Below are 16556 nucleotides of genomic sequence, written 5' to 3'. Positions count from 1 at the left end.
ACTTTTTATAAAAATGCTATGTATCATTGAATATAAAAGCTGCCTTCTTACATTCTCATAGGAAGAGAAACAATCTTTCTTATCCCTTATTTTCCCCCAGTCCACAAAAGAGTCATTGTCTTCACCCTCATCCTCCAAAGTGTTAATGGCTCCCCAGCTCCTGTCTATGCATTCTCTCCTCTGGAAACCAACACAAGGAAGCAAGGGGAATATCCTGTATCCTTTGGAGACAGAATGCAATTAGACTAGGCTTGTTTGGAACTCTGCAGTATGATTTCTTGCCATTATTTCATTCAGATGTCAAAGAAGGCAACCTCAGTAATTGGTTTGCACTCACACTAGAACCATCACGTTTTCATATCATGTGCACCTAGAATTTTTGCCTTCTTTATGAGCTTATTTGCCATATAAAATACCCTTATGTTCCAAAGGTACTAAATCTAGTCCTGGTTCCTTTACCTTATGTTTCTTGAGGTAGATGATATAAGCACTTTCCTGTTTCTTTCCCCCCAAATTTTCAGTTTATTCATAAGCCAGATAATATTTACCTTTTTAGTTTTTTTAATTAATTTTTTTTTATTGTAGGCACACTTACGTGGCGCCTAATCTCTTCACAAATTTTTAAGTGCACAGTACAGTATTGTTAACCATGGGCACAGTGTCGTATAGCGGACTTCTGGAGCTTATTTATCTTGCATAGTTGAGTAAACATTTTCATGTGTACATTATTTCACTTTAAAAATATAAAAAGAAAAATGTCTCAGTTTATTAGCGAAGTCAATAGAGACTGAGACTACCTGGCCAACATTAGAGTAGGACAAAGACATTTGAGGAGAGAAAACAGTATGTGTACATTCCATGCAGTAGGTTTATTATACCGGTTAACACAGCTACCTCAACCAGTGAAGATACCCGCCATTTCCATTTAGGTGTTGTGTCACGTGTACAACAAGATCAGCCTGAAATTCCCTTGTCTTTGTCAAAAGGAGGATAAAAACATGTTGATGGAAAAGTGTGACCATAAAGTCTGAGTTGTATTTGTATTTATGCTTTTTGATACAGTAGTTTGAATTCATACTCCTCCTCTCCAAAATATAGTAACTTTAGAGTGAGAACTGAGAATTACAAATCCTGTTTAGAATCAAAGGATATGGAGCCAGCTCTCTGGAATGTTTGTTTTGCAGATAAGGAAAATGAAATTCCTATAGACTATTTCACTTGGTCAAGGCCACATGATTATTGAGTGTCAGATGCATCTTATGACCCTGGCTGTCTGGCTCTCAATCCTATTTCTTTTCTTAAACCTCCCCACGATAATCAGTGGTATGCTGTTGGCATGCATGTAGTTTGTGAAGATATTTCATCTAATTTGGGAAAATCTGAAAGACTTTAAATTACCTAATCATAGTTAGAAATATCCAAAGGTAACGAAGAACTTAGTAAATTCCTCTTATCTGCCTTACTTCATTAGGTTTCTCACCAGCTCTGTGTTTTTAGGCATGTGCTTATTTGCATAATTGGACATGAAATATAGTTATACGGTTCCTGGTTGATTAAAGCAGTATCACATATCAAATTTAAAAATCTAAACACAAATTCCTTTTTTAGCGAAATGGATTTTTATAATGTTTGTAAGTGTAAAGAAATTTTATGAGGCTTGCTTAAAGAAATGCCAGTAAATTTCAAATGATAGGAAACCAAATACTGTGTTAAAGATGAGCAGATGCAGACATAGGTTGAAAGCATACAGCTCACTGAAAATGTTTTTGTTTTGTTAACAGGGTGAACAATTGTGTTGGATTTTCAAATTACAAATTTTTCCTCCTTTTCTTGGCTTATTCTCTGCTGTATTGCCTTTTTATTGCTGCTACGGATTTACAGTATTTTATCAAATTTTGGACAGTAAGTCAATACCTTGGTGATTTTTTTCTGGCATACAAAAATATATAATAGATTTTCAGTAATTGAGTTATTTCAGATGCTGATTTTATAGACTAGAGCTCATTTATATATAGTCAATCCTCACTGTTCACAGATTCTGTGTTTGTGAATTCTCTTACTTGCTGAAATTTATTTGTAATCCCCAAATCAGTACTCACAGGGCTTTTGTGGTGCTTTGCAGACATGCACAGCGTGGGAAAAATTTGACCCGCCCCGTGGGCACATTCCCAGCTGAGCTCCACAACATACCACCTTCTTGTTTGTTCTTAGTCTCTTATACTGTAAACAAGTATGCTTTTCAGTCTGTTTAGGGTCACATTTTTTGCATTTTTTGTACTTTTTATTGGTGATTTTGCCATTTAAAATGGTCTTCATACATAGCGCTGAAGTGCTGACTGGTGTTTCTGAGCAAAAGAAGACTATAGCATACTTTATGGAGAAAATCCATGTGTCAGGTAAGCTTCCTGCAGGCATGAGTCCCGCTGCTGTTGGCTCTAAGTAATGAATCAATAATGTATATTAAATGTCAGTACGGTGTTTTTAAGCAGAAATGCACATAAAACAAGGTTGTGCATTGATCCTTTGACAAGAATATTGTGACCAGAGGTTCATAGGAACCTAACCCTGTATTTTCCCTGGGGCAGTGGTTCCATATTTACAAACTCAGCGTTCATGACACCTTTACAGGACATGACCATGTGAATAATGAGAATTGACTATATTCGAAGTTTTATTTTCAGCATTTAAAAATTGAAGTGTTTTCTTTATGAGTAGAAAGACTGTTTTTTAAAACTATTATGACTATAATATCCTGAGTTTTTATTAGGTATTGCTTGATTAGGCTTTAAGTAATTCATTTGTTTTCTGTGCTCTATATTTTAAATGTAAACAAAACAATTAAAATCAAGTATTATAAATATCCAAAGATACTCCTTGGGGCCCCCAAACAATGGTAAAAAACAAAAACCAAAAAAACAGTTATCCCACGCCAGGATTGCTTTATTGTTTTCATTAAATTATCCTTTATTATGATAAGAACTTTCTAATTTCCTAGATAATTGAGGTCAGATCTGAACCACATTGAATACTAAAGATTTATTGAATGCCTTTATATGCCGGTTACATTGCCAAGCACTAGGAATATACAGGTGTATGGACATGCTGCTAGCATTCAAGAATACTTCAGTGTCTAGCATGAAGAATGATCCCTAATGAATGTCTGAAAGAATATTACCTCCCTGCTTCTCATTCCTGTGGATGGTTTTAGTTCCAAACCATAAATATACATGTAAAGGAGTGACCAGTTTTCACTGTGAGGACTCTGCTGTCAGAAGCTGTGAGTGAGAGCTGGTGACCTGTGTCAGTAAGGATATTGAAATAGTATGACCGTCTATCAGAAGGGGACACCTGCTAACAGCTCTGCTGCTTTACTAAGTATCCGTAGCCCAAGCCTGCCATTCTAGAGTGGGTTTAGGTCTTCTTGGACAATACATACAATAAGAGACAAACTGGTTTTGCTTTGAGACGGCCTGTTTTGTTACCTGGATACTGTAAGGTTTGTTTTAGACCAGCGTTATGCACTAGTGTTGATCTTTTCTGTGATGCTATTATTTAAAATAGCTTGAAGCATTATTGTGGATGTGTTGTTGTATGTGTTCTTGTAGTTGACGCTGTTGTTTGTAGTAATGTAAAACATCAGTAAGTATAGTAATTAACTGTGCCAATTAACCTTCATTTTCAGGCATTATAATAAAACTATTTAAATATTTGTAAAACTGTAGTGTGTTAAAACATTTTCAGGAAGTAAATAAAAAACTATATTTTATAGTTCCTTTTATCTTGCTTCCTAGTGTTATAGTTTACACATATACCACCATAACTTTTCTTTGATTCAGTTATGAAAAACAAAGTGAATATCCCAAATTTTAATATCTTTTTATATCTATATTCATTAATAGTAAACATTTTTTAAGCTTATGACATATATTTTTCCTCAAAGTTTTAACATAAAGCCATGTATCTTTCTCCATATCTAAATTTAAAAAAAAAAAAGTAGAGCAAAAAAAAAAATCTTACTTACAAAAGTAGGGGAATACTTATCCCTTTGACAAAACATCTTATTTTCTTCCTTTCTTTATAGAATGGCCTACCCGATACTCAAGCCAAGTTCCATATTATGTTTTTATTCTTTGCTGCAGCTATGTTTTCTGTCAGCTTGTCCTCTCTGTTTGGCTATCATTGTTGGCTAGTCAGCAAAAATAAATCTACATTAGGTGAGTATTCCATTATTGTAGTTAACAGAACTTTAAAGGCATAAATAGATACTCATCAAAAGTTGCCATATGATTAAATCCCAACCCGTCCTGATGTGGTAAAAATCATTTTTATTCCCACACTGTTTTGTGGGATGGCGACTTAGACACCTACAAATGCACTTGTTCTGTATATTTATTGACTGTCCATTGTGTGTAAAGCATTGTGTATATATGGTGGTGAACAAGGACAAAATAGTCTAGTGAGGGGCACCAAAAATCAATAACCAAACATAAAAGTAATTGCAAAATGCAAACTGCTATCTAGGAAACAAACAGGATGCTGAGGTGTGGATCCGGCTGGGGACTGTGGAAGGGAACCTACTTAGAACGGTCAGGAAAGAGCTCACCAAAACAACAAGTATTTATCCTAAGAAGTCAGTCATGGTAAGAACCACATTTCAGGTAGAGAAAACAGTATGTTCAAAAGCCCTACAGAGGGGGCATGCAGCTAAAACAGTGCTCAATGGGAAATGTATACCTAGCTATAAATGATTCCATTAAAACAGAAATATGTCAAATCAATTACTTTATATCTTAAGGAAGTACAAAAAGAACAGCAAAGTAAATCTGAAGCCAGCAAATGGTAGAAAATAACAAAGATTAGAAAGGAGATAACAGAATTTAAAAAAATAAAAGTTCATGGGGTGCCTGGGTGGCACAGTCTTGGTTAAGCGTCAGACTCTTGGTTTCGGCTCAGGTCATGATCTTAGGGTCCTGGGATCGAGCCCCGTGTTGGGCTCCATGCTCAGTGGGGAGTCTGCTTGGGACTCTCTCTGCCTCTCCCTCTGCCCCTTCCCCTGCACTCTGTCTTTCTCTAAAAAATATATAAATAAATCTTTAAAAATAAATAAATTTAAAAAACTAAAAATAGAAGTTCAATGAAATCAATAATTGGTTCTTCAAAAATATCAACAAATTTTACAAGTCATTAGCTAGAAAGAAAAAATAAAGAAGACATTGCCAATGAAACTCAGTAATGAGAGGGGGATATTACTACTGAATTTACAGAAATAAAAAGGATTATGAGTGAATACCCTGAACAACAAAAAATTAGGTAGCCTAGATGAAATGGACAGACTCTGAGAAACACGCAAACTACTCTGCCCCTCTCCCTGCTCTCTCTCTCTCTCTCTTTCTTACATAAATACATAAATCTTAAAAAACAACAACAACAAACCTGAACAGACCTGTAACAAGGAAGGGGATTGAATCAGTAATCAAAAACCTCCCAACGAAGAAAAGCCCAGGACCAAATGGTTTCCCTGGTGAATTCCACCAAAAAAAATTAACGTAAATTTTTCTCAAACTCTGTCAGAAATTAGAAGAGAGGATAACACTTTGTAACTCATTCTATGAGGCCAGCATTGCTCTAATACCAAGACCAAATAAAGATGTCCAAGATAACTATAGACCAATATCCCTTATGAATATAGATACAAAAATCCTCAATATAATACTGGCAAACCAAATCTAGCAGTTTATAAAAAGGATTATATACTGTGACCAAATAGGATTTATCCCAGGAATGCAAGCATGTTTCAACATACAAAAATCAATCAACCACATTAATAGAATACACCACATTAATAGAGTGAAGAAAAAAAAACACGTGATCAATTCAACTGATGCAGAGAAAGTATTTGACAAAATTCAACACCCTTTTTTTTTTTAATTTTTTTATTCTTATGTTAATCTGACAAAATTCAACACCCTTTTAAGATACCTTAACAAACTCGGGACACAAGGGAATTTCCTCAACACAAGGGGCTTCCTCAAGCTTTAAATGATAAAGTGCATTTATGAGAAATCTATAGCTAGTATCATACTCACTGGTGAAAAACAAAAATCCTACCCCTAAGACCAGGAACAAAACAAAGACTGCCACTTTTACTAGCACTATTTAACACTGTATTAGAAAATCTAGCCTGGAAAATTAGTCAAGAAAAATAAATAAAGCCATCCATATTGGAAAGAAAGAAGTAAAACTATCTCTCTTTGCAGATAACATGATCTTCTATATAAATAACCTTAAAGATACAATAATAAAAACAGAACTAATGAACAAAATCAGCAAAGTTGCATAAGATCAATATGAAAGAAATCAGTTGTATTTCCATCCAAAAGGAAATTAAAGAAACAATTCCATTTACAAAAGCATCCAACATAGTAAAATGCTTAGGAATAAATTTAACTGAGGAGGTACAGTAGGACACTGAAAACTACAAAGCTTGGCTGAACAAAATTAAAGACCTAGGTAAATGGTAAGACTTCCCATGCTCATATATTGGAAGACTTAATATTGTTAAGATGGCGATATGACCCAAAGTGATGTACAGAGTCAGGATGATCCTGATTACGATTTCAGTGGCCTTTCTTGCAGAAATGGCAAAGCTGATCCTCAAATTCATGTGACATTGCAAGGCGCCCCAAATAGCCAAAATGGTATCCACCAAAAAATAAAACAAAGTTCTTCCTGATTTTAAAACTTACTACAAAATGACAGTGATCAAAACAGTGTGGTGTTGGCACAAGGATAACAATATAGACCAGTGGAATAGAATGAGAGAATGAGCAATCCAGAAATAAGCCATACACCTTTGGCCAATTGATTTTCCACAAGAGTACCAAGACCATTCAATGGAGAAGATAATAATGTCTTAAATGGTGCTAAAACTATAAAACTCTTAGAAGGAAACATAAGGATAAACTGTCAGGACCTTAATATGGCAATGAATTCTTAGATATAATACCAAAAGCATGAGTAACAAAAGAAAAAGATAGATACATTGGACTCCACCAAAATTTTGAAAATGTGTGCATCGAAGGACATTGTCAAAATAGTAAAAAGACAACCTAAAGAGTGAGAATAATATTTACAAATAATTTATCTGATAAGGACCCAGTATTCAGAATATAAAAAGAAATCATACAACTCGACAAGAAAAAGACCAACAGCCCAATTCAAAAAATTGGCAAAGAATTTGAGTAGGAATTTATTTATTTATTTTAAAGATTTATTTATTTTATTTATTTGAGAGAGGGAGAGAGAATGTCAAGCAGGCTCCCCACTGAGTGTGGAGCCTGACCTGGGGCTCAATCTCAGGACCCTGAGATCACGACCTGAGCCAAAACCAAGAGTCGGACGCTGAAGAGTCGGACTGAGCCACCCAGACGCCCCTGAATAGACATTTAAATAGACATTTCTCCAGTGAAAATACACAGTTGGCCAAAAAGCACATAAAAACATGCTCAACATCATTAATCATTAGGGCAGGGTAATCAAAACCATAGGTACTGCTTCGCACCCAAATCAACAAAATGTAAAGCAAGCATAGCTGAGGATGTGGAGAAATCAGAACCTTCACACTTGGCTGCTAGGGATGTAAAATGGTGAATCCACTGTAAGCAACAGTGGCTGTCTCCTAAAAAGTTAAATATGAAATTATCATATGACCCAGCAATTGCACTACTTGATATTTACCCCAAATAACTGAAAGCAGTGACTCCAACAGATAGTTGTATGTCAGTGTTCATAGCAGCACTCTTCACAATAGCCCAAAGATGGAAACAATCCAAATGTCCATGAAAGATGAATGGATAGAAAAAATGTGATATTTTCTAGACAGTGGAATATTCTCAGCCATGAGAAGAAATGAGATACTGATGCACACTACAACATGCATGAACCTTAAAAAATTGCTAAGTAAGTAAGAAGCTGATCTCAGAAGGTTAATATTATATAGTTTCATTTATGTGAAATACCCAGATTAGGTAAGTCCATAGAAAAAGAAAGCATATTGGTGGTTTTCAGAGGATGAGAAGAAGGGAGAATAGGGAGAGACTGCTTAATGGATATGGAGTTTCTTCTGGGGTGATGAAAATATTTTAGAACTTGGTTATTAATTGCACAGAATTGTGAATGTACTAAATGCCATTGATTTGTTTATTTTAAAATAGTTAATTTTGTATTCTGTGAATTTCAGTCCAGTTTTAAAAAAAAAAAAGTCCTATAGGAGAAAAGCTAGAAATATTTGTAACACTATCTACATGGTGAGAGCATAGAAAGCTAAAGAATGGAAAATATACTATGAGGTTTGAGAAGTAAGAAGGGACTAAGCTAAGTAGTATCTTCTAGACTAAGATTAGGAGTTCGGGAATGCAACCAGGACTTATAAATCCTTATGATCTCAAAGGACACTTCAAGCTAAGAGACACCATGATTATAGTAGTGAAGATTAATTATAGTATATAGTCAGTGAATGTTAATTTTTAACATTCAGGTGAAATCTTACTACAGCAAATATCGTTCAGGTGAACATATTGACCTAGTAATTTCTAAACAAAGCATCTTATTTCAAATTATATGTTGGATAATGAAATTATAATTCATCAGAAGAAAATGAATTATTTCTAGAAGTGTTTAATTTCTAGGAACTTCTAGATTTAACTTGTAACACTGAAAGGACTTCCTTTGGACGATACGGTCCTACAATTATAAAAATGTTTTATTAAAAGCTGTATAACCCAGGGTGACAAGTGCTAAGGATCTTGCAAATTGTCACATTTTTCATAGTACTATGACTCTGTTAGAATTTTCTTTTTTAAATGATGGATAAAAAAAATCATTATACTTCTACGTTTGTTCATGTTCCCCAAATAAAAGTTTAGATTTTGTCTCTCAGCATTATTTAAGAAGCATTTGTAGCATAATGGAAGGGACATTGATCACCTTGTTCACATTCCACTCTGTCATTTATTTGCTGTGTGATCTTGGACACATCCCACGGCCTCTCTGAACCTCGACTTCCATATGCAGAGTAGGTATAACCAGACACAGTGTTTGCTTCTGCACTGGATCCTGCTTCAGATAAGCCAGCTTTAAAGTAAATTTTTGGCCAGCTGGAAAAAAATGTATGATTGGAGGAGATAAGATTTAAATGAAATTGGAAGATGGAATTTATTGACTGAAAAAGGGAATTTGTAGAATGTATGTAAAGTACAGTCTCATCGGTTAAAAAGCAACTGTGTAGGTTTGTGTATATCTATATCCATCCGTTCATCTATCCATCCACGCATCTAACTAAAAAAGGCCCAGAGACGTAAAGTTTTAATTTATTTGCTTATTTGTGTTTTCTCATTTTTTTTGCAATGCACTGTGCTGCTGTAATAGTTAAATGATTCTTTAAAAACTAAAATAAATGTAATCATATCTTATGATTATTTTAAAACAGACCATCTGTGTTGCAGAGCTATTTATATGTACATAAGTACTCACAAGAGGCTAGCCATCGATTTTTAGAGTTCCCTCATTTAGTCCAATAATTTTAACTATGGGGGTTCCTAGATATGTTCTGTACTCACCTGGTTGCTCTACCATCTTTTGTAGAGGCATTTAGAAGTCCTGTATTCCGACACGGAACAGATAAGAATGGATTCAGCTTGGGTTTCAGTAAAAACATGCGACAAGTTTTTGGTGATGAAAAGAAGTACTGGTTGCTACCCATTTTTTCAAGGTACTTTGTGGTGAAAATATTGAGGTTTTAAATCAATGAAAGCAATCCGACAGAAGAACTATAACCCTGCATAGGAATCCCTGTTCTTTAAAGAATTATTTTATGATTCACTGTTACATGGATGCAAAAGTCAAGTTAACGCATCATCTCCTTACACATGCCATATGGAAGCCAATGTCTGTATCCACAAGATAACTGTGTTCTGCTCGCAGACATCACATTGTGGCAGTTTCAATGCTGTTGCCTTGTTTACTGCTCAATTGTAAGTTTTAATTTTCATTATAGTCTAGGTGATGGCTGCTCCTTTCCAACTTGCCTTGTTAATCAGGATCCTGAACAAGCATCTACTCCTGCAGGATTGAATTCGACGTCGAAAAAGTAATTCCATATTTTTTTTCTGTTTTACTTTCAAATAATATGTCTTATCCTCCTATGTCCTTTGGCTATATATTTCTTTGAAGAAAGTTTAAGAACATAAGATAATTTACTATAATGGTTCCCACTTGGGGAATGAGGGAGAGAGGAAAGTACGGTTGGGGAAGGGGATGTAGTGAGCTTCAAGTATAACTGATTTTTAAAAGGTAGTGCTTAAAAGAAGAGAATTAAAGTCCAAATTAGCTCCCTTAGTGATCAGGTGAGCAGACGGTAAACTTGCCCTCTGACCCTCCAGGTCCTTTCTGTCTGTGGTAATTGTAACATTATAACAAGATCAGGAGAACGTCCCTGGATTAAGCTTTTGGAGATCAAATGGAATCCCCAACACCTGCTTGATAGTACACCATGTTCTTAATGCTTGTTAAAAACCTGTAAACATTATCTGAGCCATTTTGGTGGAAAGAGAAGGGAAGGAGTCTTGGGAATTTAGTATCTGGAGACTTTTGCCCTTGCGTGAAGTCTGTTCTGGTTCCAGTCTTCCAAGAATTTGAGGAATATCTCGAAATTTGGTTTCGACTTTGGTACTAACTGGCAAAAGGCAAAACTACTTAAAATTTTTACACGCTATGTATGAATTTGTAAGTTTGAAACACTAATCTTTATATGTTTAAGATAGATTTATTTGAATATGGCCATACCTCTAATTTTTAAATGAAAGCTGATAGCAAGAGCATAACCATAATATCCTTCTTAATTTTAGAAATGTTCTCAGTTGCTGGAATGTCATGCACGTAACAGCTGTATCTTCACTCCTCCCATCTCATGTGGATTTCTTATCGATCCACAATACTTCCTCTGGTGGAGCCTGTCATGACCCCAGAGTTCTTCTTGAGTCAGTGACCCTGGTCGCCATTCCAAAACATTTTAAATTGTCACGAGATGAAGCCTATTTGCCACCCCATCCCTAGAGTGACCTTTGTACAGACTCAACAAGTTAATAAGGAGGCCATTCTGATGTGATTTATAGGGACATTCAAAGGCACCAGAGTCTCACTGGGGCATGCCCTCTGAGTTTTGTCTTGACCATTCAAGGGTTAAGGGTTTTTCTTATATCTTGATGCAGAAAAATCTCATTTGAATAGATTATTTGGAATGTTTTCAGGTTTTTATAAAGTTTACTAGTAGTTCTCAATAGTGTTTTTTGCCTTTTGAGTGGTTTTTATAGTTCAAGGAGATTTGGGTTTCTGAGATAGTATCTCTCCTTCTACTAAGTGTACCATAGGCTTTGGGAGAAATCCTAGTTCTGGCACTATTGCCCAGTTAGGTGATCTCATAACCACTATGGGCTTCTCTTCCCTTTCCTTTAAATTTTGGGATTGAATTTTGACAGCTAAAGTATCTTTTACATAATTCTATCATTTCCCCTGATCAGCCCATATAAAATTGGTATGGCAAGTGATGATGTCTCTTCTGTACTCCAGAGTTTTATGTCTGGCTGTCTACTCCACATTCCCACTTAAATATCTAAAAGTCATCTCCCACTGAACAGGTGCAAAACAGAACTCTTGATTGCCAGACATTGACACCCTCACCTTCAGCTCAAATCTGATTCTCCCCCATTCTTCCGTATGTCATATTGGTGACCCTCGGTGTCTCAGGTGCTCCAGCCAGGAACTGTGGAGTCATCCTAGATTCCTTTTTCAATTACCTTGCATTTACTCCATTTGCAAATCCTTTCACATGCCCCTTCAAAATATGCCAATAATCCCAGTACTTTCTTACCACCTTCAGACTGCTTTCTGGTCCGAGCCATCATTTCTCACATAGATTATTTCCATGCCTTCCTTACTGATCTTTCTGATTCCATGTTTGCCCTACTTCAGTCTGTTCTCCATTAAGAATCAGATTGTGTCACTCTCATGCTCAGAACCCTCCGTTGGCTTCCTGTCTTAATCAGCATAAAAGTGAATGCGTGTCCTTACCTTGTCGGGTCTAATCTGGCCTCAGTATCTCTCTGATGTCATCCCGTGCCACTTTTCCCATCACTCACCATCCTCAGACACACAGATCTTGCTGGTCCTCAAATATACCAAACTTGTCCCTTATTTAGTGCCTTTGTACTTGCCAATTCCTCTTCCTAACCATTTTTCCTCCAGGTATCTGAATGCTCTTTGACCTTCTCTTACTCACTTCTAGCTCAGGTGTAACTTCACGATAGAGGCCATCTTTGAAAACCCTTTGTAAAATAGCTCCTCAACTTCCCCATACCTCTCTTTTTCTATTGTCATGGCTCTTACTGTCACCTTACTGAGTTATTATATATTTGCTATTTACTATTATTCCTCCTCAATTACAGTGACATTTCCATGTGATCAAAGACTATATTCATGGATGTAATCGGTACTTAATGAATACTGTTGAATGAATGGATCCTTCTTTGCCATTTGTTAGTCTTATTAGTAGTAACCAATATGAAAGGAGTCCCTAAACCAGGACCTAGTTAGTATGCTGTACCTGGTATATGGTCCCTCTCTTGAAGAAAAATTAGAGTAAAAGAGGGTTTTTTTTTAATATAAATAGACATGCTTTTTATTTTTTTAAGATTTACCTCCAAACTTTCAATAAGGGGATGTTAAAGTTGCACAAAATTGAAATATTTTCAAATTTTAGATATGAGGTAATTATTAAGGAACAAAAGCATATCCTTTCAAAAATATAGTATAGTCAACTCACATATGTGAAATTATTCTTGGAAGAATTTTAAGTATTTTTTTTCTTTTGAACATTATTGTGATTACTATTTCAGGGTGTTCTAAAACTACACTTACAGTTTCTATGCCAATATTTTTTCTATCTAAGTGAAATGCTATTTTAATTTATATTTTTTATGCCATTCAATATGTCGATATGTAGCATGCCTACTTAAATTTTAAAACTTACATTCTTCTTTTAAGACTCTTTATTCCCCAAATTAAATGTCACATTTGTAAGACCTGGTGATGTCAGATGTTTTCAACATTTCTGCAAGACAGTGCTCAAATTTGTTGTTTCAGTTTCATAGAGGAAGATAGAGAATTCTTTGTTCAAGACTAGTTAGGCCACTTTAGAAACACTAGGCCATTTTTTCTCAAACTTGTCTTCCTACCATTACTTTCATATATTTTTTTCCATATCCACATACCACTTATAAAACTAATATTTTTATTTTATATATTTAGTTAAATTGGCATTGAAGCTTATTTTTAAATCAAACATTATGTCACTCTCATAAATGAAAACTAGTATAATTTGCCATAAATAGAATATAACTTAAAAAAATAAAATTGATAATAAAATACTATTAAATTCTAACTAGACTCCCTCACATGCTAAAGCCAGAGGCAGAAGCCTATTCTCTGTATTAAAAACAGAGACTTGCCAAAGTTACAGATTGTCATCTTACTGTATTCAGAAGAATGAAAAGAGAATGGAAGGAAGAACGGTTTTCTCGTTGCGAGTCAGTGTGATACATGCCTTATTCCCTATGCCCCAAATTCTCTTGGGAAGTGGTTTGAATTCTGCACTTTGAGAAACACTCCACTCAATACTATCAAGAACTAACATATGATTATGATGATGATTATGATTGTTCAGTCCTGAAAACCATCAGTTTCCTGCAAAGCCATTGCGAGAGTCCCAGAGCCACCTTCTCACTGATTCTCAGTCTTGGACAGAGAGCAGCACAAACCTGGGGAAAGGCAAAGCTGGTAAGGGTGTTCTTAACTTGGCTGTTTTTAATAGATTTTATTTATAAAAGGTGAAAGGAGTGCAAAAATGCCAGAATATTACCTACAGAATCTTTCTTGCTTTAGAGTTGAACTCCCATTGTAAATTTAGAATTACCTTCAGGAACTTTTGTTTGTAAAGTACTTTGATTAAGGTCTCTTAGCTGCAGAAGGTCATTTTGTGAAAGATCTGCATTGCTTTTATTCCAGCTTAAGAAACCAATAATTTCAAATACTGCCTATTTAATAAAATGATACAGATATACTCAAATTATACATATTTAATGGAAAATGTAATCAATTCAGACAAAAGATTGAAAAATATCTGGTAAAACGGATCTTAAATTATATGGTTCTTTTACTCAAAGATTTCCATCCAGTTTCAAAACGTCAAAGTAAAGTTACTGCGTAATTACCATAACTTTAGCTGTTATTTCTTCAGATCCCACTCACATTTCTCTTGTTATTGTTGTTGATTTTAATCTTTGACTACTTCAGTCAATATAGCTTATTGGCAAAGAAAAGGCAAGGCTTTGAAGTCAGACCTGATTTTAAATCCCAATTTGGACACCTAATCTGTGTGTGATATTTGTAGTAACCTAACCTCTTTTAGATGTAGCTTTCTTTCTTTTTTTTTTTTAAGATTTTATTTATTTATTTGAGAGAGAGAGAGAGCATGAGTGGGGTTAGGGGCAGAGAGAGAGGGAGAAGCAGGCTCCTCACTGAGCAAGGAGCCCGACATGGGGCTCGATCCCAAGACCCTGAGATCATGACCTGAGCCAAAGGCAGACGCTTAACTGAATGTGCCACCCAGGTGCCCCTAGATGTAGCTTTCTTTCTTTAAAATGCTACTTATTTCTCAGGGTTGGTGAGGATTAACCAAAATGTGTGATCATACCTGCAGGTGTATGTATATATGTATGTTGTGTCCCTATAAATAAGTATAAAACCATACATCCATGATTAAGGCACTATTAGCCAGAAAAATCTCTCCTTTATTTCTAGTCCTTTCTTCAAACTCTCTCCTAGTGCTGCCTGACTTTGACTCCCTACACTTTATTTATTTATTTATTTAAGACTTTATTTATTTATTTGAGACAGAGAGCATGAGAGAGAGAGAACTCGAGCAGGGGAAGGGCAGAGGGAGAGGGAGAAGCAGGAGATGTGGGGCTTGATGCGGGGCTTGATCCTTGGACCCTGGGATCAGGACCTGAGCCGAAGGCAGACACTCAACTGACTGAGCCACCCAGTGCCCCGGCTCCGTGCACTTTAAAGTGTTTGTTGTTTTATTTGAAATCTCTTTGGGATTTAGTGATAGTGAAAAATAGTCCTAAGTAAAAATTCTAAAGTCACTAATTAATCTACAGTCATATTCTCCTAAAATATAGGCTTTCTTTAAAGAATCTTGTTCTTAAGGAGAATAAATGCCCTCCAAAGATGCCCATCGTGTGGGTATCCATAATTTGGTCTCTCTCTTAACCTTCAAGCCTGCCATTCCATCTTCCAATCTATGGGAAGAACTAGACATTGCCTAAACGAAAATTGATGCCACCTATTAGCCCTTTGAATCCATCAGTTTCCTTAGAGGCAAAGAAGTGATGTATAGTTGGGGGTCAATTTTCCGGGGGTAGAAAGACAAAGAGCTCCCTTTCTTTCTGAAGGGATTCATGTTGCCTCATATAGTTCTGTATTAACATAGAAGTGATTTCTTAGTTTCTGTGTGCTGTTAATCATTTGGCATGTTAGGTTAATTTTCTGTTACTTGCATGGATGAATTGGGAACTTATTTAAAGTTTAAAGGGTGCTGGGGTAGGGGGAAAGATGGCGGCGGAGTAGGGGACCCTATTTCAACTGGTCCCCGGAATTGAGCTGGATATCTACCAGACCACTCTGAGCACCCACGAAACCAGCCTGAGATGTAAGAAGATCTGGATCTCTACAAACAGAATATCGCAGGCGGTTGGTTTTGAGGTCCGAAGCAGGGAGCCGTGATTCCGCGGGCAGATATTGGAGGATAAATGGCAGCGGGAGGGTGCCTGGCCATGGGGAGCCTACACCACTGGTGAGTGACAGCCTCATGCACTGCTGCAGACGGGGCACAGCAGCGGGGAAAGGACCTTAGGACAGCCCCCAGGGTGGAAACGCGGAGCGGTGGGGTCACGTGCGCGTGAACTGGGAGCGGCTGGCGGTTTTAGAAGCACAAAGGGCAGAGATGTGCCCTGACCTGGAGGCAGGACCGGGAGCACCGCGGAGGGGCACACAACCCAGGACGCTGCAGTTTATAGCAGCAGGGACAGAAACAGAGACAGTGTGGCCTGGAGAGCTCACTGAAGAACAGACTGCGATCTCTCCACTCCGAGGCAGAGGGTTGGAAACGGTCTCTTCTGCTCTGACTCGCGGAAGAGACACGGAAAGCCACCAGGGAAAGCCACCAGAGAACAAAAGCCCCAAAGACTGATTCCCACTGAGCCCATCCCCCACCACAGGGGGGCAGGGCAACTCCGCCCGAACAGGGTTGCCTGAGTAACAGTGCGGCAGGCCCCTCCCGCAGAAGACAGACTAGGAAAACAAGAGGCCAGCAACCCTAAGGTCCCAAGAAAACAGGTGCATCTTGCTTGGGTTCTGGTTAATAATTTGGACTCTATGTA

At 36.7% G+C, this 16556-nt stretch overlaps 2 protein-coding genes across 2 annotated transcripts in view; both read left to right on the top strand.

Annotated features, from left to right (window-relative positions):
- The window catches only part of SLC7A2 (solute carrier family 7 member 2), a 363691-nt gene that overhangs the window by 24600 nt on the left and 322535 nt on the right, over window positions 1-16556 (top strand). The gene's annotated exons all lie outside the window — the stretch shown is intronic.
- Window positions 1-16556, top strand: part of ZDHHC2 (zDHHC palmitoyltransferase 2) — a 79223-nt gene that overhangs the window by 37087 nt on the left and 25580 nt on the right. The window contains exons 7-11 of the mRNA XM_081808088.1: window positions 1782-1902; window positions 4082-4214; window positions 9643-9769; window positions 10055-10147; window positions 13778-13890. Coding sequence (XP_081664214.1) covers window positions 1782-1902; window positions 4082-4214; window positions 9643-9769; window positions 10055-10147; window positions 13778-13890 — 587 coding nt within the window. The remainder of the gene's footprint in view (window positions 1-1781; window positions 1903-4081; window positions 4215-9642; window positions 9770-10054; window positions 10148-13777; window positions 13891-16556) is intronic.

The sequence above is a fragment of the Leptonychotes weddellii genome, chromosome 2 (genome assembly GCF_054177405.1).
Source record: "Leptonychotes weddellii isolate Sample4059 chromosome 2, ASM5417740v2, whole genome shotgun sequence".
NCBI classification, from domain to species: Eukaryota; Metazoa; Chordata; class Mammalia; order Carnivora; family Phocidae; genus Leptonychotes; species Leptonychotes weddellii.
The sequence above is the reverse complement of the archived record's forward strand: the minus strand, read 5'-3'. Positions and strand labels throughout refer to the sequence as shown.